The 16,506-nt window shown below is 40.6% G+C and overlaps 2 protein-coding genes across 2 annotated transcripts; both read right to left on the bottom strand.

The window, feature by feature from the left end:
• Positions 1–460: 460 nt before the first annotated feature.
• nfkbil1 (nuclear factor of kappa light polypeptide gene enhancer in B-cells inhibitor-like 1) lies at positions 461–3,223 on the bottom strand. The gene is made up of 4 exons (XM_051685576.1): positions 2,763–3,223; positions 2,557–2,669; positions 1,503–1,620; positions 461–1,157 (listed from the first exon to the last, which is right to left on the bottom strand). Exons 1-4 carry the CDS (start codon positions 3,034–3,036, stop codon positions 574–576), a joined length of 1,089 nt encoding a protein of 362 aa, XP_051541536.1. The 5' UTR covers positions 3,037–3,223; the 3' UTR covers positions 461–573.
• Positions 3,224–4,140: 917 nt separating this feature from the next.
• LOC127433220 (C-type lectin domain family 10 member A) lies at positions 4,141–11,532 on the bottom strand. The gene is made up of 5 exons (XM_051684942.1): positions 11,436–11,532; positions 8,747–8,892; positions 8,012–8,112; positions 7,466–7,593; positions 4,141–4,148 (listed from the first exon to the last, which is right to left on the bottom strand). The coding sequence occupies exons 1-5, from the start codon at positions 11,530–11,532 to the stop codon at positions 4,141–4,143; spliced, it is 480 nt and encodes a 159-aa protein (XP_051540902.1).
• Between the last annotated feature and the right edge of the window lie 4,974 nt (positions 11,533–16,506).

The following is a 16,506-nucleotide window of genomic DNA, read 5'->3' as shown; positions in this document are numbered from 1 at the left end:
AAAATGTATAGTATATAACATAGAATATTAATATTTTACAAGAGAACATGTGAAAATTTTGCGAAATGCATTACATTCCTTAAAAAGTTCCTTAAAATCTCTTAATCTGACTTTTCTTACAGAAAAGGTTCTGCATCAGGAAGGTTGGATTACTTATGGATTACTTTTATGTACTGTGTTTATAACACGTAACTAAGAATGACCTAATGAGTGTTTAATATTATATTACAAATACTTTAGTGACACTTTTTAGGCATTGATGATTCTAAATAAGATTAGATTGTCATGCATAATCTTCTAAAAAAAATAAAAATTCATAGATAACAAATATCTGTCAAATTTTGGAAATTATAATTAATGTAGCAAATTTTTGCTGAAAATATCCCTCTTTTGCAACTCTTATTCCAAGTTGGCAAAGCAACTGTTACAGAATCAAATTAAACTGAGACAGAAATTCCACTTTTCTTTTGTTTTTAATTTGATTTAAATCACAGAATGTCTTAATCACACACATTAGCTTGAGAACAAATACTGCAGTTAAACAGATTCAAACTCAGATCAGTGAAGTCTATGTCATCTGAGGCTTTGTGCAAGTCTGTTGAGCTCCTGTGAGAGAGCAGTGACTGTGTCCAGGATTTTCTGTCTATCACAGTCCACCAAACGGCCTCCACAGCGCTGGGAGAACTTATCCGGGTGCCAGAGGGCCTGCTGCCGGCGAAGCACCTTCCGTAAAGTGGGCACATCAGATCGGTCAGCACCGTGCAACATAACAGCAACCATGTCCTCCGGGGAACCGCGAGGAGCCGGCCACGGGATGTCATCGTATCCCAGCAGTCCTTCAGGTGCCTTGCTCGAGGAGCTCTGAAATGTGGCAGCACAACGTTCCTCGTAACGCCTCTTCCTTCCCTGCCGCGTCTCCTCCTCTTTACGTGCTGCACGCTGCAGATACTCAGCATGCTCTCGCTCCAACCTGGCCATCAGCTCCCTGCGACTCCTTTCATCCTCCTCAGTCTCCTTCCGACCCTTTGACCTCTTGTTTCCCAAGCAAGCTGCTTGTCTCTGTTCTCTGGCACGTTGTTTGCCAACATACTCCCGTCTGATCCGCTCCGCCCAGTCCACAAAGTCTTCTTCATCTTTGTCATCATATAAGAAATCATCTGGAGTAGACAGAACGTATGCATAAAATACAAAATGTATTATGTTATAAAGTATAAATGGGGCCAGCCATTCTAAAAATGCAAACAGCATAAAGTCTGGTTCAGATTGCAGCTTATTCTGGCTAAGAAAATGTGACATATATATATACACACACACATACTACTACTACTACTATTACTATAATATATATATATATACAGTATATAATAATAATAAATAATATACTGATACTATACTGATATATATGATGTATACATTTATACAGATATATTCTGATAAAATGTATACCTGGGTAAAAGCCTAACAAAAGTAGTGACAGTGCAGAACTAAACCAAACAGCTTACCGTCATACTGTCCAAATGTCTCAAAAAACTCATCCTGACATTCACCTAACAGCTTCTCTCTCCATTGTTGCTCGGGATCAACAGCACATGGGGATTCCTTTCCTAAGCCCCCCTGTTTCTGTGAAAGTAATATGAAACATTATGACTTCACTTCATAGAAAATGTGTTAAAAGAATGTTTAAAATGTTGCTTTCATTCAAGTTGACATTTTTAATTTGCAAAAAGAAGAAACAAATCATTTAAAAGTTTTAGTACATTCATTAAAGGACAAAAGCACATAAAGGCAGCATAAACGTAATCCATAAAACTCAAGTGGTTTAATCCATGTCTTCTGATGCAATTCAATCTGTTTTGGGTGAGAACAGTTATAAGAACTTTTTCACTGTACATCTTGCCATCAGCAGACTTCTTGGCAATCATGATTTCAAGCTTGATTACGCTTCCTATAGCGCCATCTAGTGCTCTGCACATGCATCAAGTACTAGGAAGTGTAATAGAGCTTGAAATCATGATCACCAAGGGGACTGCTGATGTCAAGATTTATTGTGAAAATTGTTACACTTAGGTCGGTTCTCACCTAAAACCGATTGAATCGCTTCAGAAGACATGGATTAAACCACTGGAGTTTTATGGATTACTTTTATGCTGCCTTTATATGCTTTTTGGAGCTTCAAAGTTTTGGTCACCATTCACTTGTATTGTATGGACCTACAGAGCTGAAACATTCTTCTAAAAATCTTCATTTGTGTTCAGCTGAAGAAGGAAAGTCATATACATCAGAGATGGGTGAGTAAATGATCAGAGAATTTTCATTTTTTTGTGAATTATCCCTTAAAACGGGAACGATCATTGTATGGAAAAGCATGAATGTTTTCCAAAAATTCTTCTTTTATGCTCCATGCAAGAATGACATCCTACAGGCTTGGAATGACATTAGGGAGAGTAAATAATGACAACATTTTAATTTTGGGGTAAACTATTCCTTTAATGTATTTAAAAAAATGTGTTCCTATTTTATGTTAAGATAAATAGACATTCAAGCTTTTCATAATACCTGTTCAGATTTCATCCATTGCAGCAGGTCACGAGGAGTCACTCCTGCTTTATTGGAAATCTCCATTGCTTCTGGACAGTGTTTTTGTAATGGCACCACCAGGTCATCATAAACTGCGTTTGAAAAGGTCGTCAGCATAAAACACAGATGAAACACTTTAAGCAATTTCAGCAGACAAATAGTTGATATTAATGAGCAAATTATACCTCTCTTGCCGTATTTAAGGGCTCTATTGGCGGCCAGGTGTAATGGCGTTTCTCCATTTCTGTCTGTTTGCAGCGGATCTGCTCCACGTTTCAGCAGCAGTCTGAGGATGGCATCGTCACCGTGAGAGCAGACAACGTGTAATGGGCCTCTGTGCCTTTTACCCTGGGTGAAATTCAGCTCCAGATCCTTGTGTTTACGAAGATATGACTTCAACTTTAACAGACTGCCCTCCTCCACATACCGCAAAACTCTCCTCTGCTTTCTGTTCATCATCTGAACTCTTGAGATGACATCTATGTAAAAAAATATAGCTAATCTGGACACAATTATTTTAAAATTGTTTTTAATATCGGATTTGATCGTGAGAAGCCGTTTCAAAACACGGGTGTCAACACGGACATAAACAAACGTTACACAACCTTAATGTAGTACGTCTGCGATATAATTCCTCCAGCAGCAGCCGAATAGTTCCGAGGTTATTTGGCAGAAGGTGCAGAATGACCAGCAGGTGTCACTGTTTCCAAACAAATGATCTCAGTGTTCCAGCATATACGGTAGGTTTACTGCTTTCAGTGACGTGTTGTTGTCAGGTGTAATGTTTAAAGGGGTCATGACATCCTGTTTTTATTTTATTATTTATTATCGTCCCTGAGGTCCACTGATAATGTTAGTAAAGGTTTTTTTTGCACCAAAACAGTCATAAATGAGTAGTATAAGATAATTTTCCACCCTGTCTCTGGCCTCTGTCTGAAACGTTTGGTTTTGGCCTAAGGGAGCGCCTCCTTTTAAACTTCAATTTAAACGGTCACTGTTATAATTGGCTAACATCATGCAGCCCCTCGAATACAGCCATATTTTAAACTCAATTGGAAGAGAATGAACAAGGTCCACAACATTATAAAACTACATTTCAGTGTTTTCACATAACACACATTTAACACGTTGCATCCGAATATGTTAAACTGCTCACTCAAGCACAGCAGTGCCATAAACTATCAAACAGTTATGACTTTTGAAAAATTAATTAATGAAACTTTACTCACAGTTTTGCGATCGGGTCCAATAGTGTTTTTAACTGCCCCATCCTTCAATAACAGTTCCTTTGCAAAGCGTGAATCGTATAATGACTGGCTCACAAACAATCCGTGCTGATATGAACCAAAACAAAAGAAATCGCAGATACATAAGGCCCTTTGCCACTGGTGATACTAAAGCCCGTTTAGGTACTTTTCCCAGGGACTAGTATTTTTCGTCGCTTTCGCACCAAAGGAACTATAGTTCCCCGGGACCATTTTAGGGGGATTTTTAGCTCCTACTCCGGAGTAGGTACTTTGGGGGTGTATAGGGTCTGTGGGAGATGCTGCAGCCTGTGATTGGTCAAAAACCTATAACGCACAAAGTATTGAGAACAGAGAGGAGTCCACAGCCTCCATTTGTAAACAACTAGTTGCTAGACTGCAACTCAGAACTGCACTAAATTTACAATTCCCTTAACAGAAATAAAATAAAACCAACAAAGTATACAAAGAGGACTACCCGTTTCACATGTGTGTATGTGTGTGTTTGACTTCATCGGGAGACACGCTTTGAGTTTTCATCGCATCTGTATTGTTTGTAATGTGTGACTATACAGAAAATAAAGGGATTTCTGGATTACTACAACAAATTTTTCCTGGGAGGATGGATATAAATAATCAGATGTTTATTGTGAGTGGGTAATTGAACTCTATTATATACTAAAGTCCCGTTCACACCGCCAGCGACATTGCTCGAGACAGCGACACCATCCCATTAATTTTCAATGAATGCACAGCGACTTCCGGCGACACGTGCTTTCCCGACCATTGGCGAGCTTATGTCATCTGTCTCCAGGCAGGGTTCAGGGTTCCATTTTTTGAAGACAGAGTGAATCTGCTTCAAGGATGGAGTTGAGAAGGTAATTCCACCAATGAGGTACAGTGAATCTCGTGAGATACTGGAGTCGACTCGAGTGTAGGCAAGACGGAGGAGAAGTTAAAAGTTTCTGTGAGCGATTTCACTGTTCTATATCATTTGTCTGTAAACACATACATAGTTATGGCCTAATAAAATGATGCGTTGAAAATCGTGTTGGCATTCTGAGGTAGTTTGATTCATATAATGATATAACGTTTGTCTTATTTAAAGATATGATGCATTAAACGCTGCAGCAGGTTATATAAAACGCTCTCCCCTGCAGAATGTGCATTGTTAGAGGCAAAAGAACTGATTCCTTGTGAAATTAGTATGACATCTTAGTTTTATCGGCAGAATCATCTGTAAACAGCATTTCAAACGCTACTATGGGCAGTTATGCAGTCCGCCAATAACGTTACAGTGGCGGCAGCAGTAGGAATGCCCACCAGCGACACAAAGTCTAGCAACATGCCGCCCGCGGTGTGAACGGGGCTTAAACCGTCATGAAATCTAGTTTACATGAGGGAAGTATTGCGTGCTTGTTTCTGTGTGGTAACTTGCATCACTTATTTTTTAAGTCAATTAGTGAGTATTTCCATACAGTAATTTATGTTGAGTCATAAAAACCTTAATTGTAAAAGATTTTCAACATGTTTTCCGCTGAGTTCAGCATGTGCTAGCAAAAGTGTAGCTCTGATACCGGCGTCCTCAGTCGATATTGTTGATTTCATTGTTGTTGATGCTATTGAATCGCGCATTACAACCACGTAAGAAGAAAATTGGTCGATACTAGATGACGTCATTATGGTGGTAACTAAGTGAATGCGAATGCAACAGGGGAAAAGTGTCCATGGATGTTCCGTTCCTCATAAGAGTTCTCATCTAGAAAGTTACTAGGGAAAAGTACCTGGACTGTAGGTGGGAAAGGGCCTATAGTCCAAAGCACAGTGAGCAAGATGCGCATACAAACAGTGTCATTCTGCACTGATGGGCACATTGCCGGAAAGGCATAAAAACGGTCAAAGACATCCATCTAGTGCATTATAGAGCTGTCCGACTCGCAGTTTACTGCCGTTCTTTTAAATCCAGCATTTTGAACATGACGTGGGAAGGAACAGGGTGAAGGGAGTTTAGAGACCTCAGTGTCAGTCAGAGGAGAGAACATACAGATAGAAGAGCTGCATACAGGATGCGGGTGTTTGAGAGGGTGTGGTGCTGATAATGTATTGCTAATGGATGTAACCTTAGTAAAAAATGAGGCAAAGATATCTGCTGTCAGTGAGGCATCAGGCGGTGGAGGGGGAGGACAGAGAAGTGTGTTGAATTACTTATCGTTGTCTCTGCATATTAAGCTGGGATATGAGAAAGTATTTTAACACTGAAAAAGTTACACACTTCAGCTTTAATAGCTCTTACAGATGAACACTCTGCTTCATAAAGAGACTAAATAATGTCATAATACACACTTTAAATACATATACTGTATATATATTTTTAAGCTTGATCAGCTGATTCAGTGCCGGCCGTGCACCCTCACGGCCCGGCAACGCCCTCCTCCTTGTCACACTCCTCCCCAGCCCGATTCAGACCAGGGCGCCAATCGGACTGACATACTCCCCACCTTTTCTGGAAGGGAGACGTTGCCCTTCCGGCCGTTCTGTCAGCCGGTGGTCCACCCCGCTCCTGGGGGAGAGACGAGGGAAGGCGTGGGAAGAGGGAAAGGGCGAGCAGGAGACACAGAGAGAGAGGGAGAGGAGAGAGAAAGAAAAACTTGCTTGCCGGTCCCCGGACACGCTATCGCCTGGTCCCCAAATGCTCCTCCGCCTTCTGGTGGATGGCAGCGAGCCCTCCGACCCCTGGGGGACGGAAACACTCCTCCCCTTCTCGGCAGACAGCAGCGGTTCCTCCAGTTCTCGGCAGCCGGCAGCGACCCCTCCATCCCCAGGCTTACAACCGCGGCTGCTCCTTTTTACGGACGGCAGCGGTGAGGACTCCACGACAGCGCATCCCTCCTCCTTCCTGGGTTTTGGCACCACTGCAACAGTATAAGGATGGGCAAGGAGCAGGCGGGAACCAGCTGAACAGTCAACATAAAGTTTTAATGATATAAATGAACTTAAAACAACATAAAACATAAACGAACAGACACACATGCAGCATGGCAGCGTGCATCTCTCTCCCTCTCGAACTGGCGCTTCAGGCTCTTCTTTATCCCCCCATCGGCTGATTAGCCCGATTGTCCTCATGGCACGGCCCCGCCCTCCTCCTCGTCACACTATTCCTTTAACCATAATGGCCACTTCTTTTTCTTTAAACAAAGTAAGCTTGTTGATGTAAATCTGAGTGTGCAAATATGTCCTTTAACCACTACAGTGACAGAGTCATCCATACCTTGACTGCATGTAGCAACAATGTTCTTTTTCAGTGTTTCAAAATTATTAAATTAAACAATCTGGTGTTTTAACATTGTCAGTTTATTAGCAACAATAATAGTACAAAATCACAATCATGGTCATGTGAACTTTTGAAAAATGCATGCATCATGTTGTAATGTAAATGCACATCTTTATTTTAACATACTGTACATATTACCCTAAAAGTAAAACAACACATCTATATATAAAAAATATGTATTTTAATTGTTTGTCTATTGAATAAACATTTATCGCATAACAAAGTCAACATAACTAAACATAAGTGATGCTTTTTAAAAACCTTGACTGGAATTTATTTTACTGTATGTAATTGTCATGAAATTTTGTTTTACAAAATCTCCTCTTGCAGATCCATCTATATTTATAATCCCATTGATCAATCCACCCTGATGCAGTCATTACAGCGTAATAACTGTAATAGTTGTAATAGTTGTAATAGGGATAATCTTGTCTCCAGTACCTGTGACATCAATGAAACATTAGAGTTTAGATTTTAGATTGATTAGGACAGGGTTTTTAATATGAGGGTTGTGAGAATGGTGCTATAAATACTTTTGTTTTTCCAAAAAAAAAAAAAAAAAAAAACAACAACAATGAAAGATGGCAATGGTATGTAGCTTATTTCTTTGCATATAAAAGCCTATCTTAAGGTAAAAAAAAAAAAAAAACTGACACTTCCTGAGCCCTATACATTAATATTTGGAGCATCTGTGCATATTTTTATTCACATTTATTTTAGCTACAGTGTGATAAGTACATTTATCAACCTCAGTAAGGGGATGCACATCGTGAAAATCTGTGTATCTGTATATGATAGTTATCTGTAACTGTGGAGAAACGTTCTGGCTAATGATCAGTAAAAGTCAATTATCTCTTACCCAGTTGTAAGTGTGGAGCCATCAACCCATTTCCAAGCCCCCTCTTCAATTTTCAGACCAATCCAAAACTTCTCATTAGCAACAGCCTTCTGCAAAAACTCCTGTTAAGATGGAACAGTAATATGTTAACTGTTTACCTCTTTTCTCTGATCAGTATACACACACACACACACACACACACACACACACACGCTGGTACTCCTATCATTATGAGGACTCTCCATAGACATAATGATTTTTATACTGTGCAAACCTATCTATTCTATCCCCTAAACCAAACCATCACAGAAACCTTTTGACATTTTTACATTTGAAAAAACAAAACAAAACATTGTTTAGTATGTTTTTAAAACCATTTGAATTACAGGGACACTAGGGATGTCCTCATAAACCACATTTATAGCATAATACCCTCGTAATTACTAGCGTATAACCTTAGAAAATTTCCTTGTAAACCACCCAAAACAAAAGACACACACACACACACACACACACACACACACACACACACACACACACACACACACACACACACATACACACACACATGCTGGTGTGGCTATACTTATGAGGACTCTCCATAGACATCATTTTTATACTGTACAAACTATAGATACTATCCCCTAACCCCACCCCTAAACCTAACCCTCACAAAAAACTTTCTGCATTTTTACATTTTCAAAAACACCAAACCCGCCCACACACACACACACACACACACACACACACACTCACTTGTTCCTTTGGGCTGTTTATGATCACCAGATCTGCTCCTCTCTGTTTACAGTATTGTCTGCTGTCACTCCAGCTCTCATACTCATATGAAAAGTAATAAAAACTGAAGTTGTAGTAAATCCATTTAAAGTTGTCTGTTTGGTGATCTGTTAATACAAATACAACCAGTATAGATATGAGCATTTTTAATAAGCATTCTGAAATACACACATTTCATGCTGTAATATCATTCTGATTGCCCAAAAGACAAGATTAAAATGGACATGGTTTGCAGTTGGTTGAATCTGAGGAATACTGATATGTCCACATATATGTTTTTTCTCACTGTAACGCCCATTGAAGTGCTATAATATGGTTGTTGCCTTTTCAATGCCATGTAAGCGTAAGCATAGTTCTAGCAGGAAGACTCGCAGCTGTACATCGTCACGCCATTATCTGGTTAGCTAGCCAATCATATATCAGCCCTTGCTTTAAAAGTCTGCTTACAGTCTATCACTTTGTTATTTCAGTGTGCCAACACAGCAGTTCATTTGACATTCGATGTCCGGCAACTAGTCAGTTTTGCTCTACAACAAGCTAATATCCGCTCTGGACATTAATTTTGTCCCTTACTCCTTACCTTCTATCCAGGATCAGACAGCTTCTCGCCGCAGTGCGCATCTGCAACTTCCGGAGTCTCAGTGGGATTGCTAGCCTCTTGGAAGGATAATAGAAATGTTAGCCAATAAGGTCATCTCCGTCAACTCTGATCTTTCCAGACTACAGGGGAACCAAATCGCCCATAACATATTAGGAAGCCCACCTTCCCTCCCCGACGGTGCCACTGCTCCATCCTCCTAAGCGGCCTAAAACAGGGATTTCGGTTTGGCGTTCTCTCCCCCACTCTCATACACGTAACTAAAAAAATTGCAGTCTGCCTTGACCAAACATGCTGTTGCTTCTGACCTACTGGGAAAAGAAATAAGTAAAGGCTATCTAATTGGCCCTTTTCAGTTCTCCTCCTTTCTTTCCTTTTAGAGTCAATACTATCGGTCTAGCCACTCACAAATATTCAGGCAAGAAAAGTCTGATTTTTTATATGTCTGCTCCGCGTCGGCCCACGTAGCTAACGTAAATGACATGATTCCACTAGAGCCGTTTTCCCTCTAATACGCTTCAGTCGATCATGCCATTCAACTAATTATCAAGGCCGGCCACAGCGCCCTCCTTGCTAAAGCAAACATCCAAGACGCTTTCAAAATCATGCCCATTCACCCCGTTGACAGGGCCCTTTTCAGCGTAAAGTGGCAGTCAATATGTTACTTTGTTGTCCGACTCACATTCGGGTGTAGAAGTAGTCCACACATTTATTTTATTTTATTTTTTTATCCCCTTTTCTCTCAATTTGGAATGCCCAATTTCCACTGCTTAGTAGGTCCTCGTGGTGGCGCGGTTACTCACTTCAATCCGGGTGGCGGAGGACAAGTCTCAGTTACCTCAGCTTCTGAGACCGTCGATCTGTGCATCTTATCACGTGGCTCATTGTGCATGACACCGCGGAGACTCCCAGCATGTGGAGGCTCATGCTACTCTTCACGATCCACGCACAACTTACCACACGCCTCATTGAGAGTGAGAACCACTAATCACGACCACGAGGAGGTTACCCCATGTGACTCTACCTTCCCTAGCAACCGGGCCAATTTAGTCCGCACATAGTCCCTGCCACTCGCAGCTCCACTCTGGATGTTTTAATCAAGCTTTTTCATGAGCTGGGTGTTCCCCTCTCCAGTGAAAAAAACATGGGCCCCTCTACATCTCTTGAATTTCTCAGCATTGTGCTCGATTCCCTCAACATGCAAGCTTCCCTGCCACATGATAAATTAGACAGGATCAGGTCAGTTTGCACATCCTTTCTCCTGTCAGTTTCCATCTCCAAACGCGATCTCTTGTCCCTTTTGGGTCAACTCAATTTCGCCATGCGCATTATTCCTCTAGGCTGCTCCTTCATCTCCCGTCTCCTCACGCTAGCGCATTCCATTGAAAACCTTTCTGACAAGGGATCAATTGACAACGGCTGCCGTTTGGACCTTCATTTTTGGTCCCTGCTATTAAATCACTGGAACGGTATTTCCCTTTTCCACAACGACAACCCTGAATCCTCAGACAGCATGTCGTTTTTCACGGACGCTGCTCCTTCAGTAGATTTCAGGGGAAATTTTCAAGAATCATGGTTTGCAGGGAATTGGCCAGACAAATTTCTCGCTCTTAGCTCCCCTTCATAAGCATTTTATATAATTTACCCCATCATCATTGCCAGTGTATTATGGGATTCCCTCTGGGCACGCAAACACGTCCTCATTTTTTGCAACAACGAACGGCATCACGATTATCAGTAAAGATCAGACTTCATCCAGTCTCATCATGTCTTTACTAAGATGTTTGAGATGGCAGAACATCAACTTTTTCCAATTCAACTGCTGACTCGCTATCTCGTGTTTGTTTTCAGGAGTTTCATTTACTATGTCCTTCCACCAGAAATTTCCCATCCCATGCCAGCACCTTTCGGACCTTCTGCTGGACTTAGCCCTTCACTCCTACCCCTATTAGATTCCGCTAAGACATTCATGCAGAGAGGACTCGCCCATTTCCTATAACTCCGCCAAGGCCCATTAATCTTCTTTCTGCCAGTCGCACAGCACTCCTTTACTTCCCGTTCTGGTCTCCACCGTTTGCACTTTAATTTCCTTTTGCTTTAACGCCAGATTCCTCAAATCTTCCTCTGTCACAAATATGGTGGCCAGCATCCAATTTCATGCTAGATATCATTCTCCTGACACCCCCAGCACTTTTTCCAATCCCTTCATTCGCCTGATTCTCAAAGGAGACAAAAAACCTGTCCCTTTCTCCCCAACAAGAGGTTACCAATTACATTAGACATCCTTCATCTCATGGTTTCATCACTTAGATCAGGTCTTTTTACCGAGTATATTGATATTCTTTTGGAAGCAGCTTTCCTTTAGGCCTTTTACGGCTTTCTGAGGTGTGGAGAATTCACTACTAACTCTACTTTCCTTTCTGCCTTCTCACAACCTTTCCTTTTCTGACATTTCCTTTTCTCCAAACCATTTTTCCCTTTTTCTCAAACACTCTGAAACAGACCACTCGGGGTGCAGTTGGAACATAATGGTATCAAAAATCTCTAGCTCCTTCTGCCTCTACACCTCCATGGTTAAATATCTGCAAACTTGTTCAGATTTTGCAGCTGTCTCTCCCCTATTCATCACCCCATCCCGATCCCTATGTCACGCTACTGGTTCAGAAATCACATTTCTGCTACCTTCAGACATTGCGGTTTTGTGTTTTCTTGGGTTCTCATTCAGAATCGGATAAATACTATGTTATTCATCCTATGGCAAAGATACTGCACAAATGTTGGCTCCCCTCATTGGAGGGCTCATATCAAACATTACAAATTCAGGTTTTTCACATATCCTTTTGTCTTCTCCAGATTGAACTCCGGCCATGAAGACCTGGTTCGTAACCCGCCTCCTCTCTTTTAGGGTTAGTATTTGGGTTCTCCTTTTGGGGTAGTCTCCCCGCCCCCTGCCTCCAATCTCCGGCAGGATCTGACGGTTCTAGTAGCAATCTTATCGGACCGCCAGATGGGGCTTATGCCAAAAAGAGACATTCAATTCCTATGTTTCATTATAATTTAATCAAATAAATGTCAGCCAACTTTATGTAAGTCTGCAAGTCTTTCTGATAGAAGTATTGTTCTTTATATGCCGTGTCATGACTGAAAGTAAATAATTTTTACAGTGGGAGAGTAAACACAAGATTACCTTGTTCATAAAGCCATCTGTGCAGTTCTTTCATCTCATTCATTAACTGGTCTTTTTCTTTAGACAGACTTCTGTTCTGTATCAGACATTGGTCTCTTTCCTTTATTAGTTTTTTATTTTCTGTAAGTAATTGCAACAACACAACAGTATTACAACAGACAGCAGAAGAATATGCTATATGGTTATTGGGTAAGAATCACAAGTGGCAAAAAAAAAAAAAATCCCATAGACTTACAAAAAAAAGTCACAAGCCTTATTTAGGAACCAGAATATAGGGACTTGCGTGTGGGCTCTTTTAGGCCACATCCACACTAATATATTTTCAGTTTAAAATGCATTGATTTTGCTATATTTACACCTTTCATCCACACTAAATACTGTTTTTCTCCACCAAAAATAGAAACTTACAAAAACACTGTCTCGAACTACATACTATAAGAAATTATGATGTTAGGAAACAGGGACTAAAATGTGGGTGAATTATCAGCATAGAAATCATAACAAGCAATGTATACAGTAGCCTATATATTATAAAACCGTCTTTTCAATAAATGTATTCTTTATATTAAATATATCCCCAAAAAGTGTAAAATATTTCAAAAATACATCTGAACATCTAAAATCAATTAACAGCCTAAATATCTCTCTCCTGCATACACGTACACACTGTGTGGGCAGGTGATCAGGCCTTTGTAGCTCCAAAAATCACATAAAGGAAACATCAAAGTAATCCATATGACTCAGTGGTTAAATTAATATATTCAGAAGTGATATGATTGGTGTGGGTGAGAAACATTAAAAGTGCAGAGGCAGAGCTGAAGCGCCGTATGTCAGCTGATGGCCTCAGAGAATTGACCCGATTGAAATATAGATATAAAACTATTTTGTCGCGGAAAGTGGAGTTTTGGTTATTCAGTGCAAGACAGTCATACTTTGAGTTAGGTGACAAAGCAGGGAAGCTTTTGGCTAGATATATAAAGCAGAGAGAGTTTTTTCTACTATTTCCTCAGTGAAATCTGCTGGTGGTGAAATATTTACCTCGGCCATTGATATTAATAATGCCTTTAAAGAATTCTATATTGATCTTTATAGTTCCACGTCTTCATCTACTGATGAAGATATTAGAAACTTTGTGGAACCATTAGATCTTCCTAAACTGACGACTAAGCAAAAAAACTCTCTTGATTCTGAGATAACCTTGGAGGAGCTTAACGAGGTAATTAAGTCCCTACCTACTGGCAAGGCTCCGGGGCCACATGGTTTTGCCGCAGAATTTTTTAGATCCTATGCTACAGAACTGGCCCCACTTTTGTTAGAAGTTTATACTGAATCATTAAAGAAGGGAAAACTTCCTCCAACCATGACACAAGCCCGTATCAGTCTGATTCTTAAAGAGGACAAAGATCCAAGCGAGTGTAAAAGTTACCGTCCAATTTCCCTGATCCAACTAGATGTAAAAATATTGTCAAAAATTTTGGCTAACTGATTAAGTAAGGTTATGACATCTCTTATACATATAGATCAGGTGGGATTTATTCGGGGCCGTAACTCTTCTGATGACATCAGGCGTCTCATCAATATCACGTGGTCAGTGGCGAATGAACAATCTCCGGTCGCTGCCATCTCACTTGACGCCGAAAAGGTGTTTGATATGGTAGAATGGGATTATCTTTTTAAGATTTTGGAAATGTATGGGTTCGGGAGTACATTTATTGGTTGGATTAAGTTACTTTATAAACACCCTGTAGCAGCGGTACAAACAAATGGATTAATTTCAGATTATTTTACTCTGAATAGGGGCACTCGACAGGGTTGCCCACTTTCCCCATTATTGTTCTGTCTTGCCCTGGAACCATTAGCAGCTGCGATAAGAAAGGAGGATGATTTTCCAGGGGTGACAGCGGGAGGTGTGGCGCATAAGCTTCTGCTTTGATATTTTATTATTTGTCTCTGAACCTACTAGATCTATGCCTTGCATCCACAGAATTATTAATTCCTTTTCCAAGTTCTCAGGATACAAAGTCAATTGGTCTAAATCCGAAGTTTTGGCGCTGACAGCGTACTGCCCAGAAACGGCTTTCCAGCCGGGCGCCTTCCAGTGGCCCAAACAGGGCATTAAGTATTTGGAGATTTTATTCCCAGCAAATTTGTCTGATTTAGTTAGAGTTAATTTTGACCCTTTAATAAAAAGGTTTTCGAGCGATGTCAGCAGGTGGGCTTCATTACATTTATCGATGATTGGGAAGGTTAATGTTATTAAAATGAATTGTATTCCAAAATTCAACTACCTGCTTCAGTCTCTCCCTGTTGATGTCCCCCTCTCTTATTTCAAGCAATTTGATAGCATATCGAAGTCCTTTATTTGGAATGGTAAGCGCCCCAGGGTAAATTTTAATAAGTTACAAAGGGCAATTGACAAAGGAGGGCTAGGCCTACCCAAGATTTTGTTTTATTATTATGCGTTCGGTCTTAGACATTTGGCTCATTGGTCGCTTCCACCTGAGAGAGCCCCTCCCTGGTTTTGTATTGAAAAGGAAGTTCTTGCCCCTATCTCGCCACTGCAAAGCCTTTCGATCAAACTAGCCGGAGAGGTTAAGTTGCACCCCGTTATTTTGCATTTGTACTCGATATGGACAAAAGTGTCCAGAGTGTTTAATTCTGACATTTATTTAAATGTTGCCTCGAGCATATGGCAGAACCCTAAACTATGTATTAATAAGTCCCCTTTTTGTTGGTCAGACTGGATTGTGAGGGGGGTTAATGCACTTGGTGACCTATATGAGGGTGGAGTATTGAAACCTTTTGAAAATTTGATTCAACATATTGGCATTCCCAGATCTTAGTTTTATAAGTATTTACAGTTTCGCCACCTACTCTGCACTATTTTTGGGAGTGGTACACACCCCCCTAAAGCGGCAGGTGCTTTGGGAGAGGTGATTGCTGCTTTTGGAAAAGGCCATGAAGCATCAGTGTATTACTCCCTACTAATTCAGAGTCTGGGGGATGGAGCCTTGACTTCTCTCAAAAGAGTATGGGAAAAAGATTTGAATTTGGTATTGGAGGATGGAGTGTGGACTAAGATTCTTAAAAATGTCAAGTCTGTATCTAGAGATGCAAGGGTTCGCCTTATGCAATTTAAGATTTTATATAGAATTTATTGGACCCCCTCTAGATTATATAGGCTTGGTCTTAAAGACACACCCACTTGCTGGCGATGCCAGTCAGAAGTTGGAGACACTACCCATGTCTTTTGGGGGTGTGTTAAGATCCAGGAGTTTTGGTTGAGGGTTCAGAGGTATTTGTGCGACGTTTTGAACACTCAGGTTTTGCTTTGTCCCAGACTCTGTATTTTGGGTGATGGGGCAGTCATGCATTTAGGGGACAATCATATAAAAAATTGGGTTATGACCAGTCTCATGATCGGCAGGCAAGTAATTTTAAGGAGTTGGAAGTCAAATGGAGCACCCTCTTTTTGGAGTGGTGTGTGGAAATGGGGAGGGTAGCTGCATTTGAAGAGGCGGTAAGTAGAAGGCTGGGGTTGAGGGACATATATATATATATATATATATATATATATATATATATATATATATATATATATATATATATATATGTATTTATTTTATTTTTTTGGATTTTGCGTGTGTTATGTGGGACCACAGGGGTGTTCGTTAGGGGTCAGGGTGGCATTGTATTAGCAGGGTTTAAATGTAAAATGCTGATTCATTATATATGTGTTGAGTTTTTTTTTTTTCACTGTCATATGCACATGAATCAATAAAAATGTTAATTACAAAATAATGTCTAATATGGGTGGAACCATTTTATAAGCTGAAAATGGTTAGTGTGATGGGGTTGAGTTCAGACTGAGGCAGGGCTGGCCCATCCTACAGGCAACAGGCAACCGCCTGGGGCCCTGACGTGTCTGACGGGGCC

Source organism: Myxocyprinus asiaticus, chromosome 43 (assembly GCF_019703515.2).
Source record: "Myxocyprinus asiaticus isolate MX2 ecotype Aquarium Trade chromosome 43, UBuf_Myxa_2, whole genome shotgun sequence".
NCBI lineage: Eukaryota > Metazoa > Chordata > Actinopteri > Cypriniformes > Catostomidae > Myxocyprinus > Myxocyprinus asiaticus.
The sequence above is the reverse complement of the archived record's forward strand: the minus strand, read 5'-3'. Positions and strand labels throughout refer to the sequence as shown.

Coding starts and splice junctions, on each gene's coding strand:
- nfkbil1 (XM_051685576.1), bottom strand. CDS start 3,036: ATGATGAACAGAAAGCAGAGGAGAGTTTTGCGGTATGTGGAGGAGGGC. Junction 2,670..2,762: donor CCTTAAATACGGCAAGAGAG/GTATAATTTGCT, acceptor TTTCAAACGCAG/TTTATGATGACCTGGTGGTG. Junction 1,621..2,556: donor AATGGATGAAATCTGAACAG/GTATTATGAAAA, acceptor TTACTTTCACAG/AAACAGGGGGGCTTAGGAAA.
- LOC127433220 (XM_051684942.1), bottom strand. CDS start 11,532: ATGCTGGCCACCATATTTGTGACAGAGGAAGATTTGAGGAATCTGGCG. Junction 8,893..11,435: donor GGTGGAGACCAGAACGGGAA/GTAAAGGAGTGC, acceptor TTGTATTAACAG/ATCACCAAACAGACAACTTT. Junction 8,113..8,746: donor TAAACAGCCCAAAGGAACAA/GTGAGTGTGTGT, acceptor CCATCTTAACAG/GAGTTTTTGCAGAAGGCTGT.